General features: G+C 40.5%; 2 protein-coding genes across 3 annotated transcripts in view; one reads left to right on the plus strand and one right to left on the minus strand.

The window, feature by feature from the left end:
• Nucleotides 1-1,265: 1,265 nt before the first annotated feature.
• Nucleotides 1,266-11,000, minus strand: ACTR6 (actin related protein 6). The gene is made up of 11 exons (XM_083462950.1): nt 9,546-11,000; nt 8,996-9,113; nt 8,448-8,516; nt 7,101-7,224; nt 6,581-6,716; nt 6,440-6,496; nt 5,214-5,312; nt 4,161-4,239; nt 3,049-3,220; nt 1,888-2,026; nt 1,266-1,712 (listed from the first exon to the last, which is right to left on the minus strand). Exons 1-11 carry the CDS (start codon nt 9,611-9,613, stop codon nt 1,583-1,585), a joined length of 1,191 nt encoding a protein of 396 aa, XP_083319076.1. The 5' UTR covers nt 9,614-11,000; the 3' UTR covers nt 1,266-1,582.
• Nucleotides 11,001-11,293: 293 nt separating this feature from the next.
• Nucleotides 11,294-18,100, plus strand: part of BLTP3B (bridge-like lipid transfer protein family member 3B) — a 33,512-nt gene continuing 26,705 nt past the window's right edge. Inside the window, exon 1 of one of the 2 annotated variants that reach the window (XM_083462876.1) lies at nt 11,294-11,503. In XM_083462876.1, the coding sequence (XP_083319002.1) occupies nt 11,460-11,503 (44 nt within the window). In that variant the 5' untranslated portion in view covers nt 11,294-11,459. The remainder of the gene's footprint in view (nt 11,504-18,100) is intronic. The other variant, XR_014516489.1, reaches the window with a different exon arrangement.

Below are 18,100 nucleotides of genomic sequence, written 5' to 3' on the forward strand. Positions count from 1 at the left end.
CGTATGTAACCCGAGGTACCACTGTATTATTAAAATACATACTGAGTGAATGTACCACAAAAACAGCAAAAGGAATTCTGTGTAAGTGGACGGTGTTCAAACTTCACTAGGTTTGTTTGCTTTTTCTATGAGTGTTGCTTTTTCTATGAGTGTTTTACTTCTAAGGCAAGGAGCCCCAAGGCATAATGTTGGCCCTCAGGCAGTGTATGGTTTCCTATGGAAATGTTAAGGCCTACAAACATGAAGGTTCTGTGGTAGGTGACCATAAGGAGTAATGACTACCCACAGAGATACCTTAGGGTTGTTTCATCCCCTTTATTTGTCAAGGTGTAGCTTTTTAGGAAGATGAATAGGCAGGATTCAGCCAATGGGGTGGGATTCTTCCCATTTCCTCAATTATTCCTTTATGCTGCAGCTACAGGCTTGAATGAATCTTTATTTGCGCCAGCCATCAGCCATAGCAATAAAACAATTCTACAAAGAATAGAAATAAAAAGTCAATTATATAAAATACATTTTAGGGTTTTGAATCAATAGTCATTTATCTTCAAGGGCTCTGGGCTCTCTTCCAGCTTTAAGATTTAAAGTCTTTCAAGTCTTCCAACGAGCTGATGTTCCAAATAAAGGTCTTCCATAGAAAGCAACATCATAGGGTATATTTCACGATTAGTAACCTTTCCCACATCTTCTAATCCACTAGCATACGTCTTGAACAAGTTGGCGTTGTGGACAGGAGTTGCTTCCAAACTACTGTTTTGTGAGGTATAACTGTTTGAGCACACACGCAAATTGGATGCCTCTTTGTAAGTGTAGAACAGCTCAAGTAAACATAGCAATGGTGTCTGGATGCTCTTCTCTGTCCAGATTGCACCACACCTATGAGCAATGGGTTGTCATTCTGCAATGGGGGAAACAAATTATTCCTCGAACAAAATCCAAGGTGGGTTGAAGAGTTGCAGTTTTTTATTTTAAAAAGCAACACATGGCCTGTAGCTGATTTGAGCTGTTTCTCTAATAAAATACTTCATAATACTTTTTATTATAAAAATGTTTTAAATTGGTGACTCTTTTTGTTTGACTTGTTGTCCTCTTTATTCCCTTTCACAGAAAATAAAAGCATTCCTGCTTAAATCCCTCTTTAATGTAATAGTAGATAGGAATTGGTTAAGCAGAGTGTTTGAATAAATCTGGAACTAGCCTTCTAAATTTATGATCTAGTGTTCTTGTGTTCAGTTACAATACAACCACTATTTTCCAAATAAACATTGGATTCAAATGTTTTATTTCATTTCCTACTAAATATTCTAGCATATTTTTAATTGAAGAAATGTACTTTTATGGATATATTTTCAGTTCAGCCATTTGCATCCAGATTTCAGTTTCTACCAGCATTTGAGTGGCAAAGAATATGAAGGAAAAAACCCAATAAGCTACATGTATATAAAAATGAATAAAACCTTACATATATATTAATTGACAGTACAGTTTCATTCTTTAAAAAAAACTACATCAGGGTTCCAATCTAAGAAAACTTCCCAGGTCTTTAACATATACAATATAATGTCCATATCTTGTGAACCATTTAAATATCAAATTTCTCTTCACATATACTATGTCCATTTTCTTCATAGTCTTCTCTGGTTACTACCATATCTTCAAAATCGTCATTTTCAGAAATCAGCTTTCCACCTTCCCAGGAATAAGTAATAGGGCTGGAAAGTAAATAAAATAATTGTGTAAACTGTAAAATACAGTTAGTTTACAAAGTTAGTTTAATATTGATTTTCAGTATCAGCAAGTACTACATTATATGACAATATGGAATATAAAAATAGAGTGGGTAACTGTCAATTGAGAATCCACATTTGTAACTGGAAGGTTACTTACTTCTCTGGAAGAACAACAGAAACATCGTAGTCAGTGGGAGTGAGGCATCGGACCTCAGAGTAAACACGATCCCTGAAGCCGGGGAGATGTGTGTTTCCACCAGTTAAAACAATATTCTTAAAGAAATGTGGTTGCATTTCTATGAAGACCAGAAAGAAACAAGTTATAATTCTACAATAACTTGCTTGATTTCATATAGTTATATTAAGTCTGTAATGAAAAGCATTGGAAGCACTTGCATCAGAGTCTGCAATGAAAAGCACTTGCATTGGAGGCAGTACCTCAGTCACATGTTTAAATATTCTTCTAATGCAAATTGCTTACTTCCAAGTTTATGAAGAGGGTGCTAAGTGTTCTGGCTCCCAATCAACTTTGGATGCATTATACTACTTAATTCAGAAGTCTGGATATTGCATAGGTAACTTCAGCAATTTTACAACAGTAACATGTCAAGAAATAGTGTTTATTACAATTTGTTACTGGAGAATTACTAGAACAGAGGTTTTCAGCCTTTTTGAGTCCGTGGCTCCCTTGACTAACTACATTCTTTCTGCAGCACCCCTGTGGGGCTTAGGAGCCCAGCCTCTCACCATTTTTCAAACACTCCCTTGGGTGTTCCCTCAGCCTTCTCTCCTCTCCTCAGGGCAGCCACTACTGCCATCTCTGAGCTGTCCCCCCCGCCCACCTCAAAGAGATGTGCCTCCTCACACTGCCCCACAGGGCCTGGAACTTGTCTGTCCATTCCCAACAGCAACGGCTGGTGGACTGGCGGGCTGGGCTCCCTCACCTGTTTGCTTGCTTACTCCAAGGGTGTCTCAGTTCCTAGCAACCAGCACCTCTTTACCAGCCCCAGAGGCACCATTCGCCTGCAGAGCTTGTAGCCATGACTGCTGCAACAAACAGCTGTACAAGCCTTTGGGAGGCAGAGATGCAAGAGGGCATCAGAGGAAGGAGGGAAGGAAAAAGGGACAGAAGTCAGTGTTGCCCATAATACCCCTGACCATCCTTCAAGGGTGCCATGGTACACTGGTTGAAAACCACTGTTCTAGACAACTGAGTTTTTGTCCTTGATATGGGAACTTTAGAAGCAAAACAAAAAGTCTAACTATGCAACATGTTCTACAGTTAATTTTGGTAATTACATTGTTTAAATAAGAATACCTTCCGGCAAGTTCTGAATTGAATAAACAATGGCTTCAGGAATTCCCATTTCTTGAATACCAATATCTGAAGGATGGAAGAGTATCTCTGGAACAGCAAATCGCTCATTTGTAAGACGAAGTATTTGTTCACCAGTTTTGTATTTTCCACTTAACACCATTTCTTCCCTTGGCTAAATCAAACAGATGTGAATTAACACACATGTAATAATGAAACCAGCTTTTAATATCAACATTAATCAGTCACCTTATTTGCATGATTTTTCCCATGTAGTAGCTGGGATCCAAAACCTGTATGGGAATCTGAAACTTGTATATTTCTTCCATACAATTACAGTGGTGCCTCGCAAGACGAAAATAATTCGTTCTGCGAGTCTTTTTGTCTTGCGATGTTTTTCGTTTTGCGAAGCACGGTCCGTCGCAACTGCGCCTCTTCAAGCGGCTTTTAAAAAAAAGTGCAAGACGTTTTCGTCTTGCGAAGCAAGCCCATAGGGAAATTCGTCTAGCGAAGCAACGCAAAACCGAAAAACCCTTTCGTCTAGCGAGTTTTTCGTCTTGCGAGGCATTCGTCTTGCGGGGCACCACTGTATACCTAGCTATATCAGCACATAATAACATAGAAATTGCAGCCAACATGCTATGACTGAACAGTAAGAGGATGAATCAACAAACGAAAAATGGCAATTCACATCCCCCCTCTCTCAATAGAGACTATTTTTTTTCTAACTAGGTTGCATAAGTGTTGGAGAACCTTTCATCCTCCAGATGTGTTAATTACCTTGTTTTAAATTTGCGTTTTACATCTGACTTCCTCTAATAATGTTTCCTTTTGAAACATTTAATATAATTTTTATTATCTTTGCTGCATTAAATGTGCATTCTGTAGTTGACCTCCTTTGTAATGTTTTAGTTTCAAAATCTTAAAGGCAATATTTTAATTTCCTGTTAATTATGCTGCTTTGAATATATACTTTATATTGGACTTTCTTCTGTAATGTCTTCTTCCGGATTGTTTTATTTGATGTAGGTTGTAAATGCTTTGAGATCTTTTTCTTAAAAATATATGTAAGTATAAAAATGAAATGAAGAAGAAGACTGATTTTATGCAATTACCTTACAAAACCCTTTTTTTATTGTGCTGAAGTCTGGTAAAACATAGTCCAACATTACTGTATTTTCTTCCCCCTTCAATCTGAAACAGGTTGGAATTCAGAATACATCCTAAGTTAATGATTCTTCAGAGGCACAAAAAAAAAGTATTTCATTGTAAATAAATAATTAACAATTTACCCTAATATGGGTCTAAGTCCAACTTTCTCAAATGTGGAGACCTCTCAAAAGGAGGCTTTGATGATAACTAAATAAGAAAGCTGCATAGGATAACCTCCTTTTGACTTTTAATCAGTAAGACAGCTCACCACCATGTAAAGCTATTTGGGGTATTCAGTGCATATAGATGTTGAACTTAATAGCGGGACAATCACACCTTGCATGGGGTTTATGTTCTGGGGATGGCAGGAATATGCAAAACTGTGTAAATTCAAACCATCCCCACATAAGTATCCTTGCCAAGCGAGCCTTACCATCATCCCCCACACCCCGGGAAGACAGCTTTTAAGCTCTGCCATGCTTACTGGGCAAGTCCCACACACTGCATAGGCTTTGGGGTGCTCTTGCAAGTTCCTGTGGGACTGTCTGAGTTCCTGTGAGATCTTGCAACAACATGCCAGAACCTGTGTGTGCTCTGCATTGCATGCAATTTCAACCACGTAAGTTAATTGCATATGTAGAGCTTGAAAATGATTTGGAACATTGCAGATGTTTCAGTAACGGAATCAAGACTATAAACTCAAGTCTGGCTGAAATGGGACCTCAAAGATCATTATCCCTGTTTCCAGATATGGGGACTTGGGTCAGAACAGCACTCCATACATGCTCAAAGGCAGTCTTCATAACAACATGTTTCAGAGCTAACCCTTAATGAACCCAAGCTTAAATTTAAGCCCCAGACACAAGATGCTTTCAGTAAAGGATATTTAATGTATTCATAGACCACTGTCAACAGAATGGTGGGTTTTTTTCACCACAAGGCAATACATAATAAATTCTTCAGGCCATAGACAAAATTACCATTAACTATATTTAGCAGTATAAAAAAACCCATACTTGGCAGTCTCCATATCCTTGAAAAAGTCTTGGGAAACATAACATACATCTTCTTTCACTTGGTTAATCACATGGGTTTCATCCATAACATGGAGTTGCCTATAATTTTTAAAGAAAATAATGCTACTTTATCTTGTTTTCATTGCTGGTCTGTTATGAGTATTCAATATGAGTATTTATTGAAGCTTAAATGTTATAGTAAAGCTGTTAGATTAATTGTGGAAAACTCACTTAAGCCTTTAATCCTCTGTGGAGTAGGGCATGCTATTAAACCAAAGAACAGTAAGAGGAGGATGAACGTTCTTAACACTGCACTTCTTTGAATTCTCATTAAGTTGTGATTAGGAACTAATCTGTTAAACCAGATGAAGTTCATGGTTTTTAGTAGAAAAAGTTAATAATATTCTCATACCACCCTTTCTATACAAGAGGAACAAAATTATGTATATAGTAAAGGTACTGTTTGATGGGGCTTTTTAAAAAAGGTTATACACCTTTACAGAAGACATTCAGAATTGGCACATGAGTAGTATCTAACACTAAACATCCCTCTAAATAGAACCAGCAAAACCTAAGGATGCAGGGGGATCTTCAGAATAGAAAAGTTCTCACTACTGTTGAGATGGGGGATAGGACATGGGAAACAAGTGGCCATGAAATCTAGGTTGAGCAGCTTAACTCACTGTGAGGAACCCAGCTGGTTTTGCCCATCTGTATATTCCCAATGAACTTTCTAGGGTGTAGCTTATGAAAGTTTGTGTATACAAAAAGAGGTAGCCCTCAAGTGCATGAACCTCGCCCCATTATAGTCTACTCATGTGGCCTAGCATACCTACAGATTCACTCAGATTCTCCATGGAACCAGTAGCATTTGGAAACAACCAACAAGATATGCCAGTAAATTATGGTGCAGTTTCATTACCATACCTAAAACAATTCACAGAATAATTTTACTGCTCATTTTCTGGAGTGTTCCATCTATTTTTCCGATTTAACTTCTGCTGCAATTAATTTATTGCTGCAAAAAACCTAATTTTAAGTATCATTGCATACATTGCACCATAATCGAGGCAAAGTAAGCCTTCACAGTCCTTCAGCAAACCTTGATATCAAAAGTGAGCTTCTCTTTTATCTTTTTAAACAAGTATTTTTGCCCTATAAAATAAACTATGTTTTTATTACTGTGAACCAGATAAGATTGTAATAAATTCTAGTTAGTGTTTTACCTGTAAGAGATTATCTCCTTTAGATGATTGGTTAAGAGCTTTCCTCCCACGTTAATCCTAAGAACAAGAAAAATTTTCTTTTTTATATTGTAAAAACACGAATACATCTTTTTTAAAATATTAAAAAATATGGTTTTTTACCTTATAATGGCCTCCTTCTTCTTTTTACTCCTGCAGTAAGGTACAATGTGTGTAAAAGAATACCCACTGTCTACAATGATGCAACACAGTTCTGATGGGTTATCCCGGAAGTATCTATGGGCACTGAGAGCCCCAGCTGAAAAACAGAGCCATATCATAGTGTCAGATACATTTCTTAACACGTGTTTCAGGCAGAGGGCCTTCTCAGCAGTGGCGCCATCCTTGTGGAACACCCTCCCATCAGATGTTAAGGAGATAAAGAACTACACAACTTTTAGAAGACACCTGAAGGTAATCCTGTATTGGGAATAAATGTTTGACATTATGCTTTTACATGTCTTGGAAGCCACCCAGAGTGGCTGGGAAACCCAGCCAGATGGGAGGTGTATAAATATATTATTATTATTATTATTATTATTATTATTATTATTATTATTATTAGCAAACAAAGTGTTGTAGCAATGCCAAACGAAAACATTTTCTCCCCCAAAAATAAACAGTAAGAGGACTTGCCATTCACCATTTACTCTGAGAACTGCTTGGAATTGGTATTCTTCAAACAATATTTCGTTCATGGACTCTTGTATTGAGCTGAAGTTGAAATAAGGTTCTGTGATGATGATATTGGTATCTACAAAATCTACCTATGTAGGAAAATATTTCAAGATTCAGAAGCAATCTTTCTTTCTTTTTAAGAGTGTATCTAAAATTAGGGTCTGACTATTAATAAATATATTCTTAATAATATGTACAGAGAATATTTCAAAACACTTCACATAAATTATCTCAATAGTATTTGGAACTGCCTTAGAAAGATAGGCCAGTAATGCTCCTCTGCTGCAGATGAGAGACTGGGTAAAAGTGGCTTGATGAAGGGTCATCAATGGCTAAGGTGACATTTGAACTGGGGATTTTCTCCTAACTCACAGCTCACACTTCTTGCCACTGTAGTATAGTAGCTTTCTGTTGTGACAGCAGGAACACCTACTTGAAAAAAAATTGTAGGTTATACAAAATTTAATAAAACCTACATATTTTTACAGAGGTAACTAGTGAGTGGGCAAGTGACTAATGGATGAAGTAATTCAAGCTACCCATTTACCTGCAAGTAGGCTTCACTGAACTCAGAGGGACTTACTATTGTGTATACAGGTACAGCAGGGATGTCCAACAGGTTGATCCCTGGGAGCTTTTGGTAGCTTGCGGTCGATTGCTGGATCCCTTTCCTGCCCCCTCTCCCCGCCCTCCATTGTTGCATGATGTGCAGAATGTAAGACCTTAGTGTGAGCTTGAATTCTGGTTCAGCAATGTTATTTCCTTTGTGTTCTATGGAATTCTTTAGGAAACTGAGTGGTAACTTGCAATAAAAAAACCCCCATCCTAAACTATATCCTAAACTCTATAATGCACTTGCTAAAATGTATCATCCTGTATGCTAAAGACAGTAACCAATAAAAGTCTTGAGTAAACACTGGCTGAGATGGGTTTGCCATGATGCATCTTGGGATGTAAAATCAGCAGGTGCATCGGGGTAGGTCAAACTCCAATTCAGAAAAATATGCAACACTGAGATAAAATACTCTATGAAGGTTTGACAGATCCCACAAGCAGATATGGATTATTTTATCTGCTGATACATCATTCTTTAGAACACCTACACTGAACAAGCACATTTTTGTAAAAATAAAAACCCATGCTTTAAATGAAACAGTAAATGCCCTCATTTGTAGAAATCAAAACACTCACAGTTTAAATTAAAGCTGATGCACAAGCTTCAACTATTAGGTTATGCTGACTTCCAATAAGCAGCCTGCATTTTTATATTCTTCTAGTGCTACCTTCAAGATATAGGAAAGTGTTTAATTACCTGATACATTTCTTTTCCATAAAGATAGTCCCACACTTGTCTTTGAACATCCCAGTTTACCAAGTAGCCCTGTTATTGAAAAAGTAAAGTTACTGCTCTAACCATTTGATATTTGCATAATTTTACACTGTCCTTCAAACTTTCTTTAGCACCCTACTGGAAGAAACCTGATCTCTTGAAGGTGTTTGGATGATTTGGCTCCTGTCCTAGAGTAGTATTTACTCCATGTTATTTATTTATGATCAGGTATAATAAATACATTATTTAAGACTTTATCCTGACCATTTCTATATATAAGCATATTCCTCTGAAGGCAGTGGGACTTACACCTAAATAAGTGTTAACAGGTTTGCAAGTTTAATTTATTATTATTAAGATGCACAGCTAAATACAAACAATAATTTCCATCTAAGGCTCCGTTATATAGAAAGAAATGTTTCCCTCCTTTCTGATTTTAATTTCATTAATATTCTTCATGACTATTGTTCAAAAACTACATCTACTCATGCATAAATCTGACTAAACCATATCCATGCTATTTAAATTACCTTCTGGAACGGGAGTATATAGAAAAGTCCAGATGGATCTTTAATTTCATCCAGTTGGTTAGCTGTAAATGTTTTCAGACGAGCAGTCTTTGATCTAAACTGACAGTTCGGAATAACACTGTGGGGAGGGGAAAGAAACCCAACAGCTTTATACACATTTTTAAAGGTCAGTAACGTAAGTGGCCAACCAATGCCTGTGGGAAACCCACAAGTGTGACCCAAGCACAAGAGCTCTCTCTCCTGCTGTGGTTTCCAGAAACTAATATTCAGAAACCTTACCTCCTCTCACTTCAGAGGCAGAGTATAGCCATCATAGCTAGAAGCCTTTGAAAACCCTCTCCATGAATTTTTCAAATCCTCCTTTAGGTTGAATTTCCTCCCACCATCTAGGTTGGTGGCCATCACTGCCTCCTGGGAGAGTGGGTTCCACAGTAAACTACGGTACTTTAACGTGTCAATTTGCTGGAAACACCTTTTGTAACCCAGATCTCTCTGCCTGTTCCAAAAGAATTTAACTCCATCCAGACCTCAAGCGAATGAGGCTTCTCACCTGACATGAGCGTGACTGTATCCGATCTTGGCATTGTAGGCGCCGTTATCTAACACGAGAGTCGCCATTTTTCTCCTTTGGTCCTTCAGCTCCGCCCCATCTGCAAGCCAGCGCTAAATAACCATGCGGCTGAAACGTCTTTAGTCACCACCGGGCGGATCCTCTCTTTCTCGCCTTCTTATTGGTAAAAGGAACTTAGCCCCGTTGAATGATGGGATAGTGGAGGACTTTCCCGACGTAAGAGAAAATACTGTAGGGGGAAAGTCATAGAGATAGGAAATAATAGAAGAGCTCTAGCTTCCTATGTTTGAGTATTAGGCGTAGACTTGTAATCTTAGACTAATAGAGTCAGTTTTAATATAAACTTAGACTGCTTCATCCCAGTTTCCAGTTTCAGTTAAGTCCATTCAGACAAGAAAGGGGGATGTCTGTTCTTTGAAACTCGGCTCTTCCGTGGTGTGAAGGGAACATTATGTTTTGGGGACCTTTTGGGCATGTATCGGGTGAGATGCCCGGATAGCATCAGCGTTCACTTACAATATCTGTATCGCCTTATATTTCCGCATCTATATAATATGCGAGTACTGTGTATAATTATCGTGGAAACCTCTGTAAGGGAAAACTTCAGCCTCCAGCACTTCTGCAATGTAGGGAAAATTATGTCGCTCAGAGCCAGCTCTCGTCATCTGCAATATAGTCCAATATATAGACTTTTTATTTATTCGCTGCTGATGAGCAGACTTTTCCCAGGACATTAAAAAAAAAGCTTAAAGGAATGTGTGTGTCTCATTTTTCACCCATACAAGGCAATCTGGAAAGATTACTCTGCTGCCAAATGTTGTGTCCTTTAAACACGTTTAAACATTTATTAAAGTGGAAGGTCAGAAATTGGAGAGTCAAAAGGCAGTATTTCACTTACACTAGTTATCCCACACTACATAAACAAAATCCTATCTTTTAGTTGAGGGTAGGTATTGTCTTCATACTTTTAAAAATTCTACTATGACTTTTTCCCTTCAGGCTTTTGGATAGTTTGCGGGCTTAAGGTGATTTTATTCAGCTTGACACTTTGCAATTATTTCAGTAGTACTTATTATTCCCGAGTAATTGTAACCAGGATGTGCTCTTGGATTTTGATGGTAATTAGATGCTAAAATTGGTGAGGAGAAAAATAGTATAATGTGGGGAGGGGCAATAGGGAAGGAGTTCTAAATTGCTTTAAGGAGTCAGATCTTCATTCCCCTCTCATAGCGAATTTGGGTGACAGGGTTCATCGCGAAGAGAGAACACAGGAAAATAAATCGTGTTTTTGTATTACGCTCCTGATAAACGTTGCAAGTGGACCTGGAAAACAGGTAGTTAAGTGCTATTGTGTAAAAGCTGCCCCTCTTCGTTGCAAAAAAATCCAACAACCACAAAAAAACCAACTCCTCAAGATATTTCTCTTTCCCAGCATGGAAAACGGACTTTTGTGAGTGGGGCGGTGAAGCTTCCAGGCCGGCGTGCCTCGCTGCCGTGAAATTATTCCACTAAAGCTTGGATTTAGCGGGCGTCATTCACCGGAGGCAAAAGGTGACACCAGCGTCAGGCAGCAGCTCCCGGGGAGCCCTTGTGGCGGGATCCTCGCCGCCCTTGCCCGCCGAATCCCGGCCGAGAGCCGCCCGCTTCCCCCGTCCGGGTTCCAGGCGGGCGGCGCTCCTGGCGCTGGTGCCGCCCTTTCCCCGCCCGGCTCTGCTCAGCGAAAGCCTGTCAGCTGGCGATACTGCAATCAAGATGGCGGCGGGGCCGGAGAGCGGGTGAGCGGGGGCGCCTCCGCTCCCTGGCACAGGACGGCAGGAAGCGCCGGGATGGGTCGAGGAGCGCCGGGTTTCTTTCGGTTTCCCTGAAGCGGGCGGGGGGTGAGGCGCGCTGGCCATGGCGGGCATCATCAAGAAGCAGATCCTGAAGCACCTCTCCAGGTCAGTGAAGTGGGGCGTCGGAGGCGCCCTTGCCGGGGCCGCTCTCAACAGGCTTCTCTGAGGGAAGGGGGCAAAACTGAACCGCCTCGTAATAGTGCCCCGTTTCCCTTTCGCCGTGGGGCCGTAGGCGAGGGGTGGGAAAGTCCCCGAGGTTGGGACCTGTTCGTCCCTCTTGTATGTTTTGGAGGCGTTGGGCTACCAGAAAAAAACGTATCCCTGACGCGGAGGGTCACTGCGTGTCTGCACCTGAAGCTGGGCAGGTGTGTGTGTGTGTGGGGGGACACTCGCCCTGCAGCAGCAAGAAAACTGAGGAGGGGGAGAGTCTTCCTTGGGGGAAAGGAGCGGGTTGGCCGCCCCATCTCACTCTCGCCCCATCCTGCTTCTTGCCGCAGTCGGGGAAGCCCGCACAGGAATCCCTTCCCCTCGCGGCGTTAGAGGAAAGCCGGGCAAAGCGTGGCGGCGCCTGAGCCCCTTCGCCCGTCCCCGCCGGTGCTAAGCGCGCGGCGGCGACAAGGCAACCGAGCCGTAGGTGTCTCGAGAAGGGAGCCGCGCAGGCAGGAGCCCGAGGCAGAAGTGGGTGGATTGTAAATTGTGTTTGACACGTTGTCTGTGGGAGGGGCGAGCGGCAGCTTGGCTGATGTCACCCTGCACATTGTCTGTTGCAGACGGGTCTGGAGACGCCAGATTTGTGTGGGAATGAATGACAAATCGGGGTTGGGGGAAGCTTGGCAAGTTGTGCACCACGCCGGGGCAAAGGAGATGTCTGTCCGGGGTTTTGATTCGGCAAGGCGCACAAAAACAATAAGAAGAAAAATGGTGATTGGAACTGGGTTATGCTGTTTTCGCTGGCCGTATAAGCAAACCTTTTCAAATATCTCTGATATTTGCTATGCATTTGTAATCCATGATGATTTGATTGAGGGATGTGTATTCGCTGTTGCAGTCAAAGGTTGGCATGATAGGATCACACACAAATGAGGCATTGAGGAACACACACAAATGAGGCTATTTGGCTTGTGCTGCCAAGAAATGAAGAACTGGGGAACAGAGCAGAATGTAAAATCAAAAGCCCTTCCATACCACATTCAAGAGCATCTTATGGAATCTAAATATTGCATATTAAAGGCAACAGATCTGTGTGGTAGGATTTGGTGTTTTTATTTTCTGCCATCGTCTTGAAGGATGCCCTGATTTTCTGGAAAAATATTACTGAGCTTTGGTTTCCCAGAGTATTTGCTTTGCATGCAGAAAACTCCAGTTTCAGTCCCTAGTATCTCTAGTTTAAAAAGGACTCAGTTGGTATGTGATGGGAAAGAGACTTGGGAGGCTGCTGCCAATCGGAGCAAACAGTACTAGGCTAAATGCAGAACTAGACTGATATAATGCAGCCTGCTGTTTATTAACAAGGGATGTCAGCTTATTAAAAAGACTATGAAGTTGTCAAACTAATTAAACATATAATTACTTTAAAACAAAACAAAGCAAAACCAAGCAGAGATATTTGGAAGTGCAATCCTGCACATGTCTACTCAGAAATAAGTCAGACTGAACCAGGTAAATAATTAAACGATTGCAACCTAAGGAGGCCAAAATTTGATCAACTGGGATGGGAGTGGGAATGAGGTATTGTTTTTAAAATGTGTCACATATTCAAGCAAGTTTTGAGTGAGTTTTTTTAACCTTGGGCATTGTCCGAGGGCACATGATACAGCAATGCTGTTGGACGCTAAGGAGGTGTACTTAGAGGAGAGACTGCCAGTGAGCACAGTGTATGCTGTTTTGAATTCTATGATGAAAACAGGGTGAAATATAGCTATCTTTCTGCTCCATCATAGAACATAAGATGATAGTTCAACCTCTTCCTCCTGTGTGCAGTAACCTTTTTTGCTTTTGTGTGAGAGTATTAGGGGTAAGAATATAAACCACTGTTTATTCCTGTTGTAAGTAATAGGTAGACAAGTATAATCCTTGTAATGTGTAGCTTGGTTCCCTTGCTTTTTGGAGCTTCTGCAGACTCTATTCTGTAGTGCATCAATTGTCCTACTTTCATCTCTTCTCTGCATTCCCTAGTCTAGATTATAGGCATGTGTCTGTATGATCTGGAGAGTTCTGCATGTTGACAAGGGATTGCAATTGATTGCCCCAGGCAGCTTTCACATCTCCTTCTGTGAACCATGGTCTAAGATTCTTAAGTAATCAAGTGAACAGTGCGCTAGAGCATTTTTGCCCTGATTTCATTTGATCTGCCTAAACAGGTGTTTGCTTGGACTGTTTACACAATACCATGTGCCCTATTTTTAGTTGGGATTAGTGTGCTTTTGTTTTTCATTTTTACTTGGGGATGAAGTAGTATAATATTTGTTGTTAGTATATGCGAATGTCCTTTGAGATAACAGTGTGTTGCAGTCCCAGCAGTTTTTACATTGACTTCTCTCAGTGCATTCGCCATTTTCACAACCTACTTTGTTTCCTTCCCTACCTGTCAGCATGACACAGTCTGTACCTTTTCTATCTGGATGTTCTATGGACATTGGACTGTCACGAATAGGTGCATACTCAGATATAGTGAGAAATGTTATTCAGATTCTGTGTGAAAATGTATACAGTGGTACCTCGGGTTACAGACGCTTCAGGTCACAGACTCCACTAACCCAGAAATAGTACCTCGGGTTAAGAACTTTGCTTCAGGATGAGAACAGAAATCGCGCAGCAGTGGTGCGGCGGCAGCAGGAGGCCCCATTAGCTAAAGTGGTGCTTCAGGTTAAGAACAGTTTCAGGTTAAGAACAAACCTCCAGAACGAATTAAGTTCTTAACCCAAGGTACCACTGTACAGTGATGTGAATGTTAGTCCTAGTTCAAGGTGGGAACAAGTATGCTAACAACTGGTTGGGCATATCCTACCTGTTGTAGAATTCCTGACCAACTGCAAATGCAAGCCTTTCTATTTTTGTTGAACTCTTATAAATGGAGAGATGCAACAAGGAAATAAATCAGGAAGTGAAGGAGACTGGTGTAGAAAGAAGTTCTAATTGCTTTGGATTGAAAAACTGTAGTTAAGGATAGATCTACTCTGTGGCTGAGAATACACAATTACTTTCTTTTTAATTCTTTTCAATGGAATTTGGTGTTCATTCATTTATTTAAAGCATTTTGGCCCAATCTTCAGCTCTCAGATCAGCTTACAGATCAATAAAAAGCCAAGACAAAATTGACTAGAATTATTCTTTTTGGTTTTTACTTTCATTAGATATTATGATCATATCTGAGGCAGGAAGTACTTTGACAAAGTACCTGCCAGAATTAATTTATTTCCTTTTGGTCAGCATAAAGGAAGCAAGACCAAATAATTCATGTTTATTACTTCCTTTAGAGTGTACTAATTCATATATATTTTATAGCATATGTGGTAAAAAACACGCTCAGTCTTATTTTCCCCTGTAACTCCTGAACTACATGGTAACAGCGTAGTTGTTTGTTGGTGCTATACTATTTATTTAAGCTTTATAGAATCTAAAATCAGGACTTGGCTTTATCTTCTCCCCACCCACAATTTGAAGGCTTCATTTTAAGCCATTGAGATGAAATAGAAACTTCATTGTAAATTATTATCCAGTGTTGCTTATTAATAATATTGTTGTTAGTTATTAAATTTGTATATCACCCTTCATCTGAAGACCTGCATATGATGAACGGAAAGGGCATTTTGACTGTGTTTACATGTCACTATTGGAATCCTTCCATCTTGGTAGTCAATGGAAAAGTGCACCTTTGGGGATCAAGTCAAACTGTTGGAAGGTTATAGTACCTGCTGTGGCTGTAGAGATTGATATGGGAGAGACATGTTTTGTTGCAGCTGGAGGTGTCCAGCTGCGCTGCTGCAGATGCACCATGGCGTTTCTTCTCTCTGTGCTCCTCCCAGTGGTCAACCCTTCTCTGGTCACTGCTATGGATGTATGACTTTACTGTCTGTTTCCAGGCACTGCAGTTGCCTGCAAGGGCTTCCCACATAGCAGGGTTGATGTTGCCAGCCTTCATGCCACTTCTGCAGTAATCTTTGTAATGCAGAGTTGGTCTGCCAATGGGCCTCGTGCCTGAAGCCAACTACCCACAGAGCATGTCCTTGGGGATTCTCACATCTTCCATTCTGTGGACATGACCAAGCTAGCATAGACGTTGCTGAGACAGGAGTGTGAACATGTTGGGAATGTGGGCTTGGGAGAACACATCTTTGTTTGAGACTCTGACTTGCCCTGTGATGCCCTAAATCTTCCTGATGCAGCGCATGTGAAAGGCATTGTGGTGTTGCTGCTGCTGGTTGTAAGTTGCCCACAACTCACTTCCATAAAGCAGTGTGCTCAACACGCAAGCCTGGTAGACCTTCATCTTGGTATTGAACATTAGCATCATATTCTCCCATACTCTTTTGGAGAGATGAGCCATTGCCGTAGGTGCCTTGCCAATATGCTTGTCATTGTAATCCATTACTAAAAGTTTGCCATGAATGTGCAGATGGCTTCTGATTCGTCCCTCCATTAGGGAGAGCAGGAGCAACAAACCATGATCTCTGCCTTATGATTGTGGTAATTGGGGATTGTAGCTTGGGAAACTTGACAGTGGCGTGTTTTGAGGATTTAAATGAGTTCTCAGTAGAACAGAGTGTTGTTATCAGATTTGCTAGTGTGTCAATGCACTCATGTACAAGAAACCATAAGGGAATTAGCAATACTATTCTTTGGATCTTTGCTGGAGATTGTACTCTACAGACTGGATTGCATTGGTTGTGATCACCTTGCTTAGCTTGGGAACTCTAGGATTGACCAATATTAGTGTAACTTCTCCAGAGAGTGAGCAATAAACAAAGTGAAGTTGCAGTTGTAAAACAATTATGATAATCCATGAAAGCACATTGAGTTTTACTAGAGGTTAATGGCTTTGCAGCTTGAAACACTCATACAGAGACTTAGAGTAGAAGGGGTTAATAATGTGGGAGTTTTGCAGTTAAACCTATTAATGCATATCTATGCTGGTTAGTAAATGATCACAGAGCTGTAAATGTTTAGAGAAGGCACAGTTAATGCTCCCTCACCTTCCTGGTGGGAGGCTGTGTTGTTTGTTTCTGTTCCTTTCTCACTCTCTCCTCTTCCTTTTGAACCATGTCAACCCAGTAGACATCTGAGCCTGGGACTTCAGATTCAGACCACATGTTTGAGACTAACTTATGTATTTTGAAACCAAGAATACCTTGCCTGTGTTGTTTCTGCTGTAGCATTGAAGGATGCATGAGTGAGACCTGTGATTACTGTAAGTAAAGCACTGAAACGCACTTAAGGTGGTAGACTATTTACTCCGAGAGTGGTAGAGGCAGCCCCCCCCCCCCGAATTTTAAGCGCTTAATACTGGGACATTTAAATATCTAACCACTTATATTTCCCGTGCTTTACAAATGCTGCACAGATCTGTGCTTTAAATTCTGCTGGAGGCTATTTTGGCTAAAGAGTAAGCCAATCCCCACATGCTTTTTAAATTCAGAGTCACTTTTTCTTTGTACTTCCCCTCATGTGGGACTTCAGAATTAATTGGTATTCACCAGTTATTTATTTCCCAACAACTAATGCATTATACAGGCTAGCTAACCCCACCTTCTTGTTTAATTACTGTAGCACAAGGGGCAGGGCAGGGGCCTACAGGTGGAAACTTGCCATAAACGTAAGTAGGAGGCTGAGCCTTGCAGATTTGGCTGCAAATGGAACTGGGAGGCACAATAAGGTTGCAACTTTCCCAAAGAGTAGCAAATTAGGAAAATAAAGAAAATAGGAAGAAGCAAAAGAATCAAGACATGAAGATTTATCTGTCCCGTGCTTAAAGAAAACTGGAGAAATGAAAAACTTGAACTTCACTATAACTTAAGAGGAGTACTGTCAAATATAGGATAGGAATCCATGTTTGATATCAGACATAGTTTATTTTGGGGCTATTGGGAGAGATCAGTATGTGGCTCTCTTTACATAAAGAATTTTAATCAGCAAGCCTTGTAGAATTATGGGATCCCCTAATCCACCACAGTTCTCCGCATGTTACTGTTGAATTTTAATTTTGTTTCCAGTTAAAAATGTAAAAAATCCTCTTCTAGGAAGATACTGGTGGATGCCTTTCCATTGAAGAGTTTAGAGGCAAGGAAAGAACTGAGCTAATTTTTTTCTAGGAAAAGAGAGAAGGAAGACAGATGCTGTGGCCATCTAAAAGTGTGGTAGAGTGTCTGAAAAAGCGCAGTATGGGGCAGCTTTCTAATGTAGCTCCCAAGGCCTGAATAAATTGGGGGTGCAATGTGTACCCAGTTATAGGATAAACTTACTGGTGAACTGGCTGTGAATCTAATAGGACTTAGTACAAAGATCCAGGCTTGGACATGAGTACCTGATGATGCAAAAGACACTTTTTCATGGACCATGTTTAGATAAATAAATGTGCTATGGACCATGTTTAGATAAATAGATGTTGGCCATGTGATGAGACTTACATTCCAAGTTGACAGGATTACTGCATATCTGTACTTCCGGCAAGCTAATCAGCTTTTCTCCCAGCTCCATTTGGTTCTT

This window comes from Podarcis liolepis (genome assembly GCF_965112155.1).
Source record: "Podarcis liolepis genome assembly, chromosome: 10".
In the NCBI taxonomy this organism is placed as follows: Eukaryota; Metazoa; Chordata; class Lepidosauria; order Squamata; family Lacertidae; genus Podarcis; species Podarcis liolepis.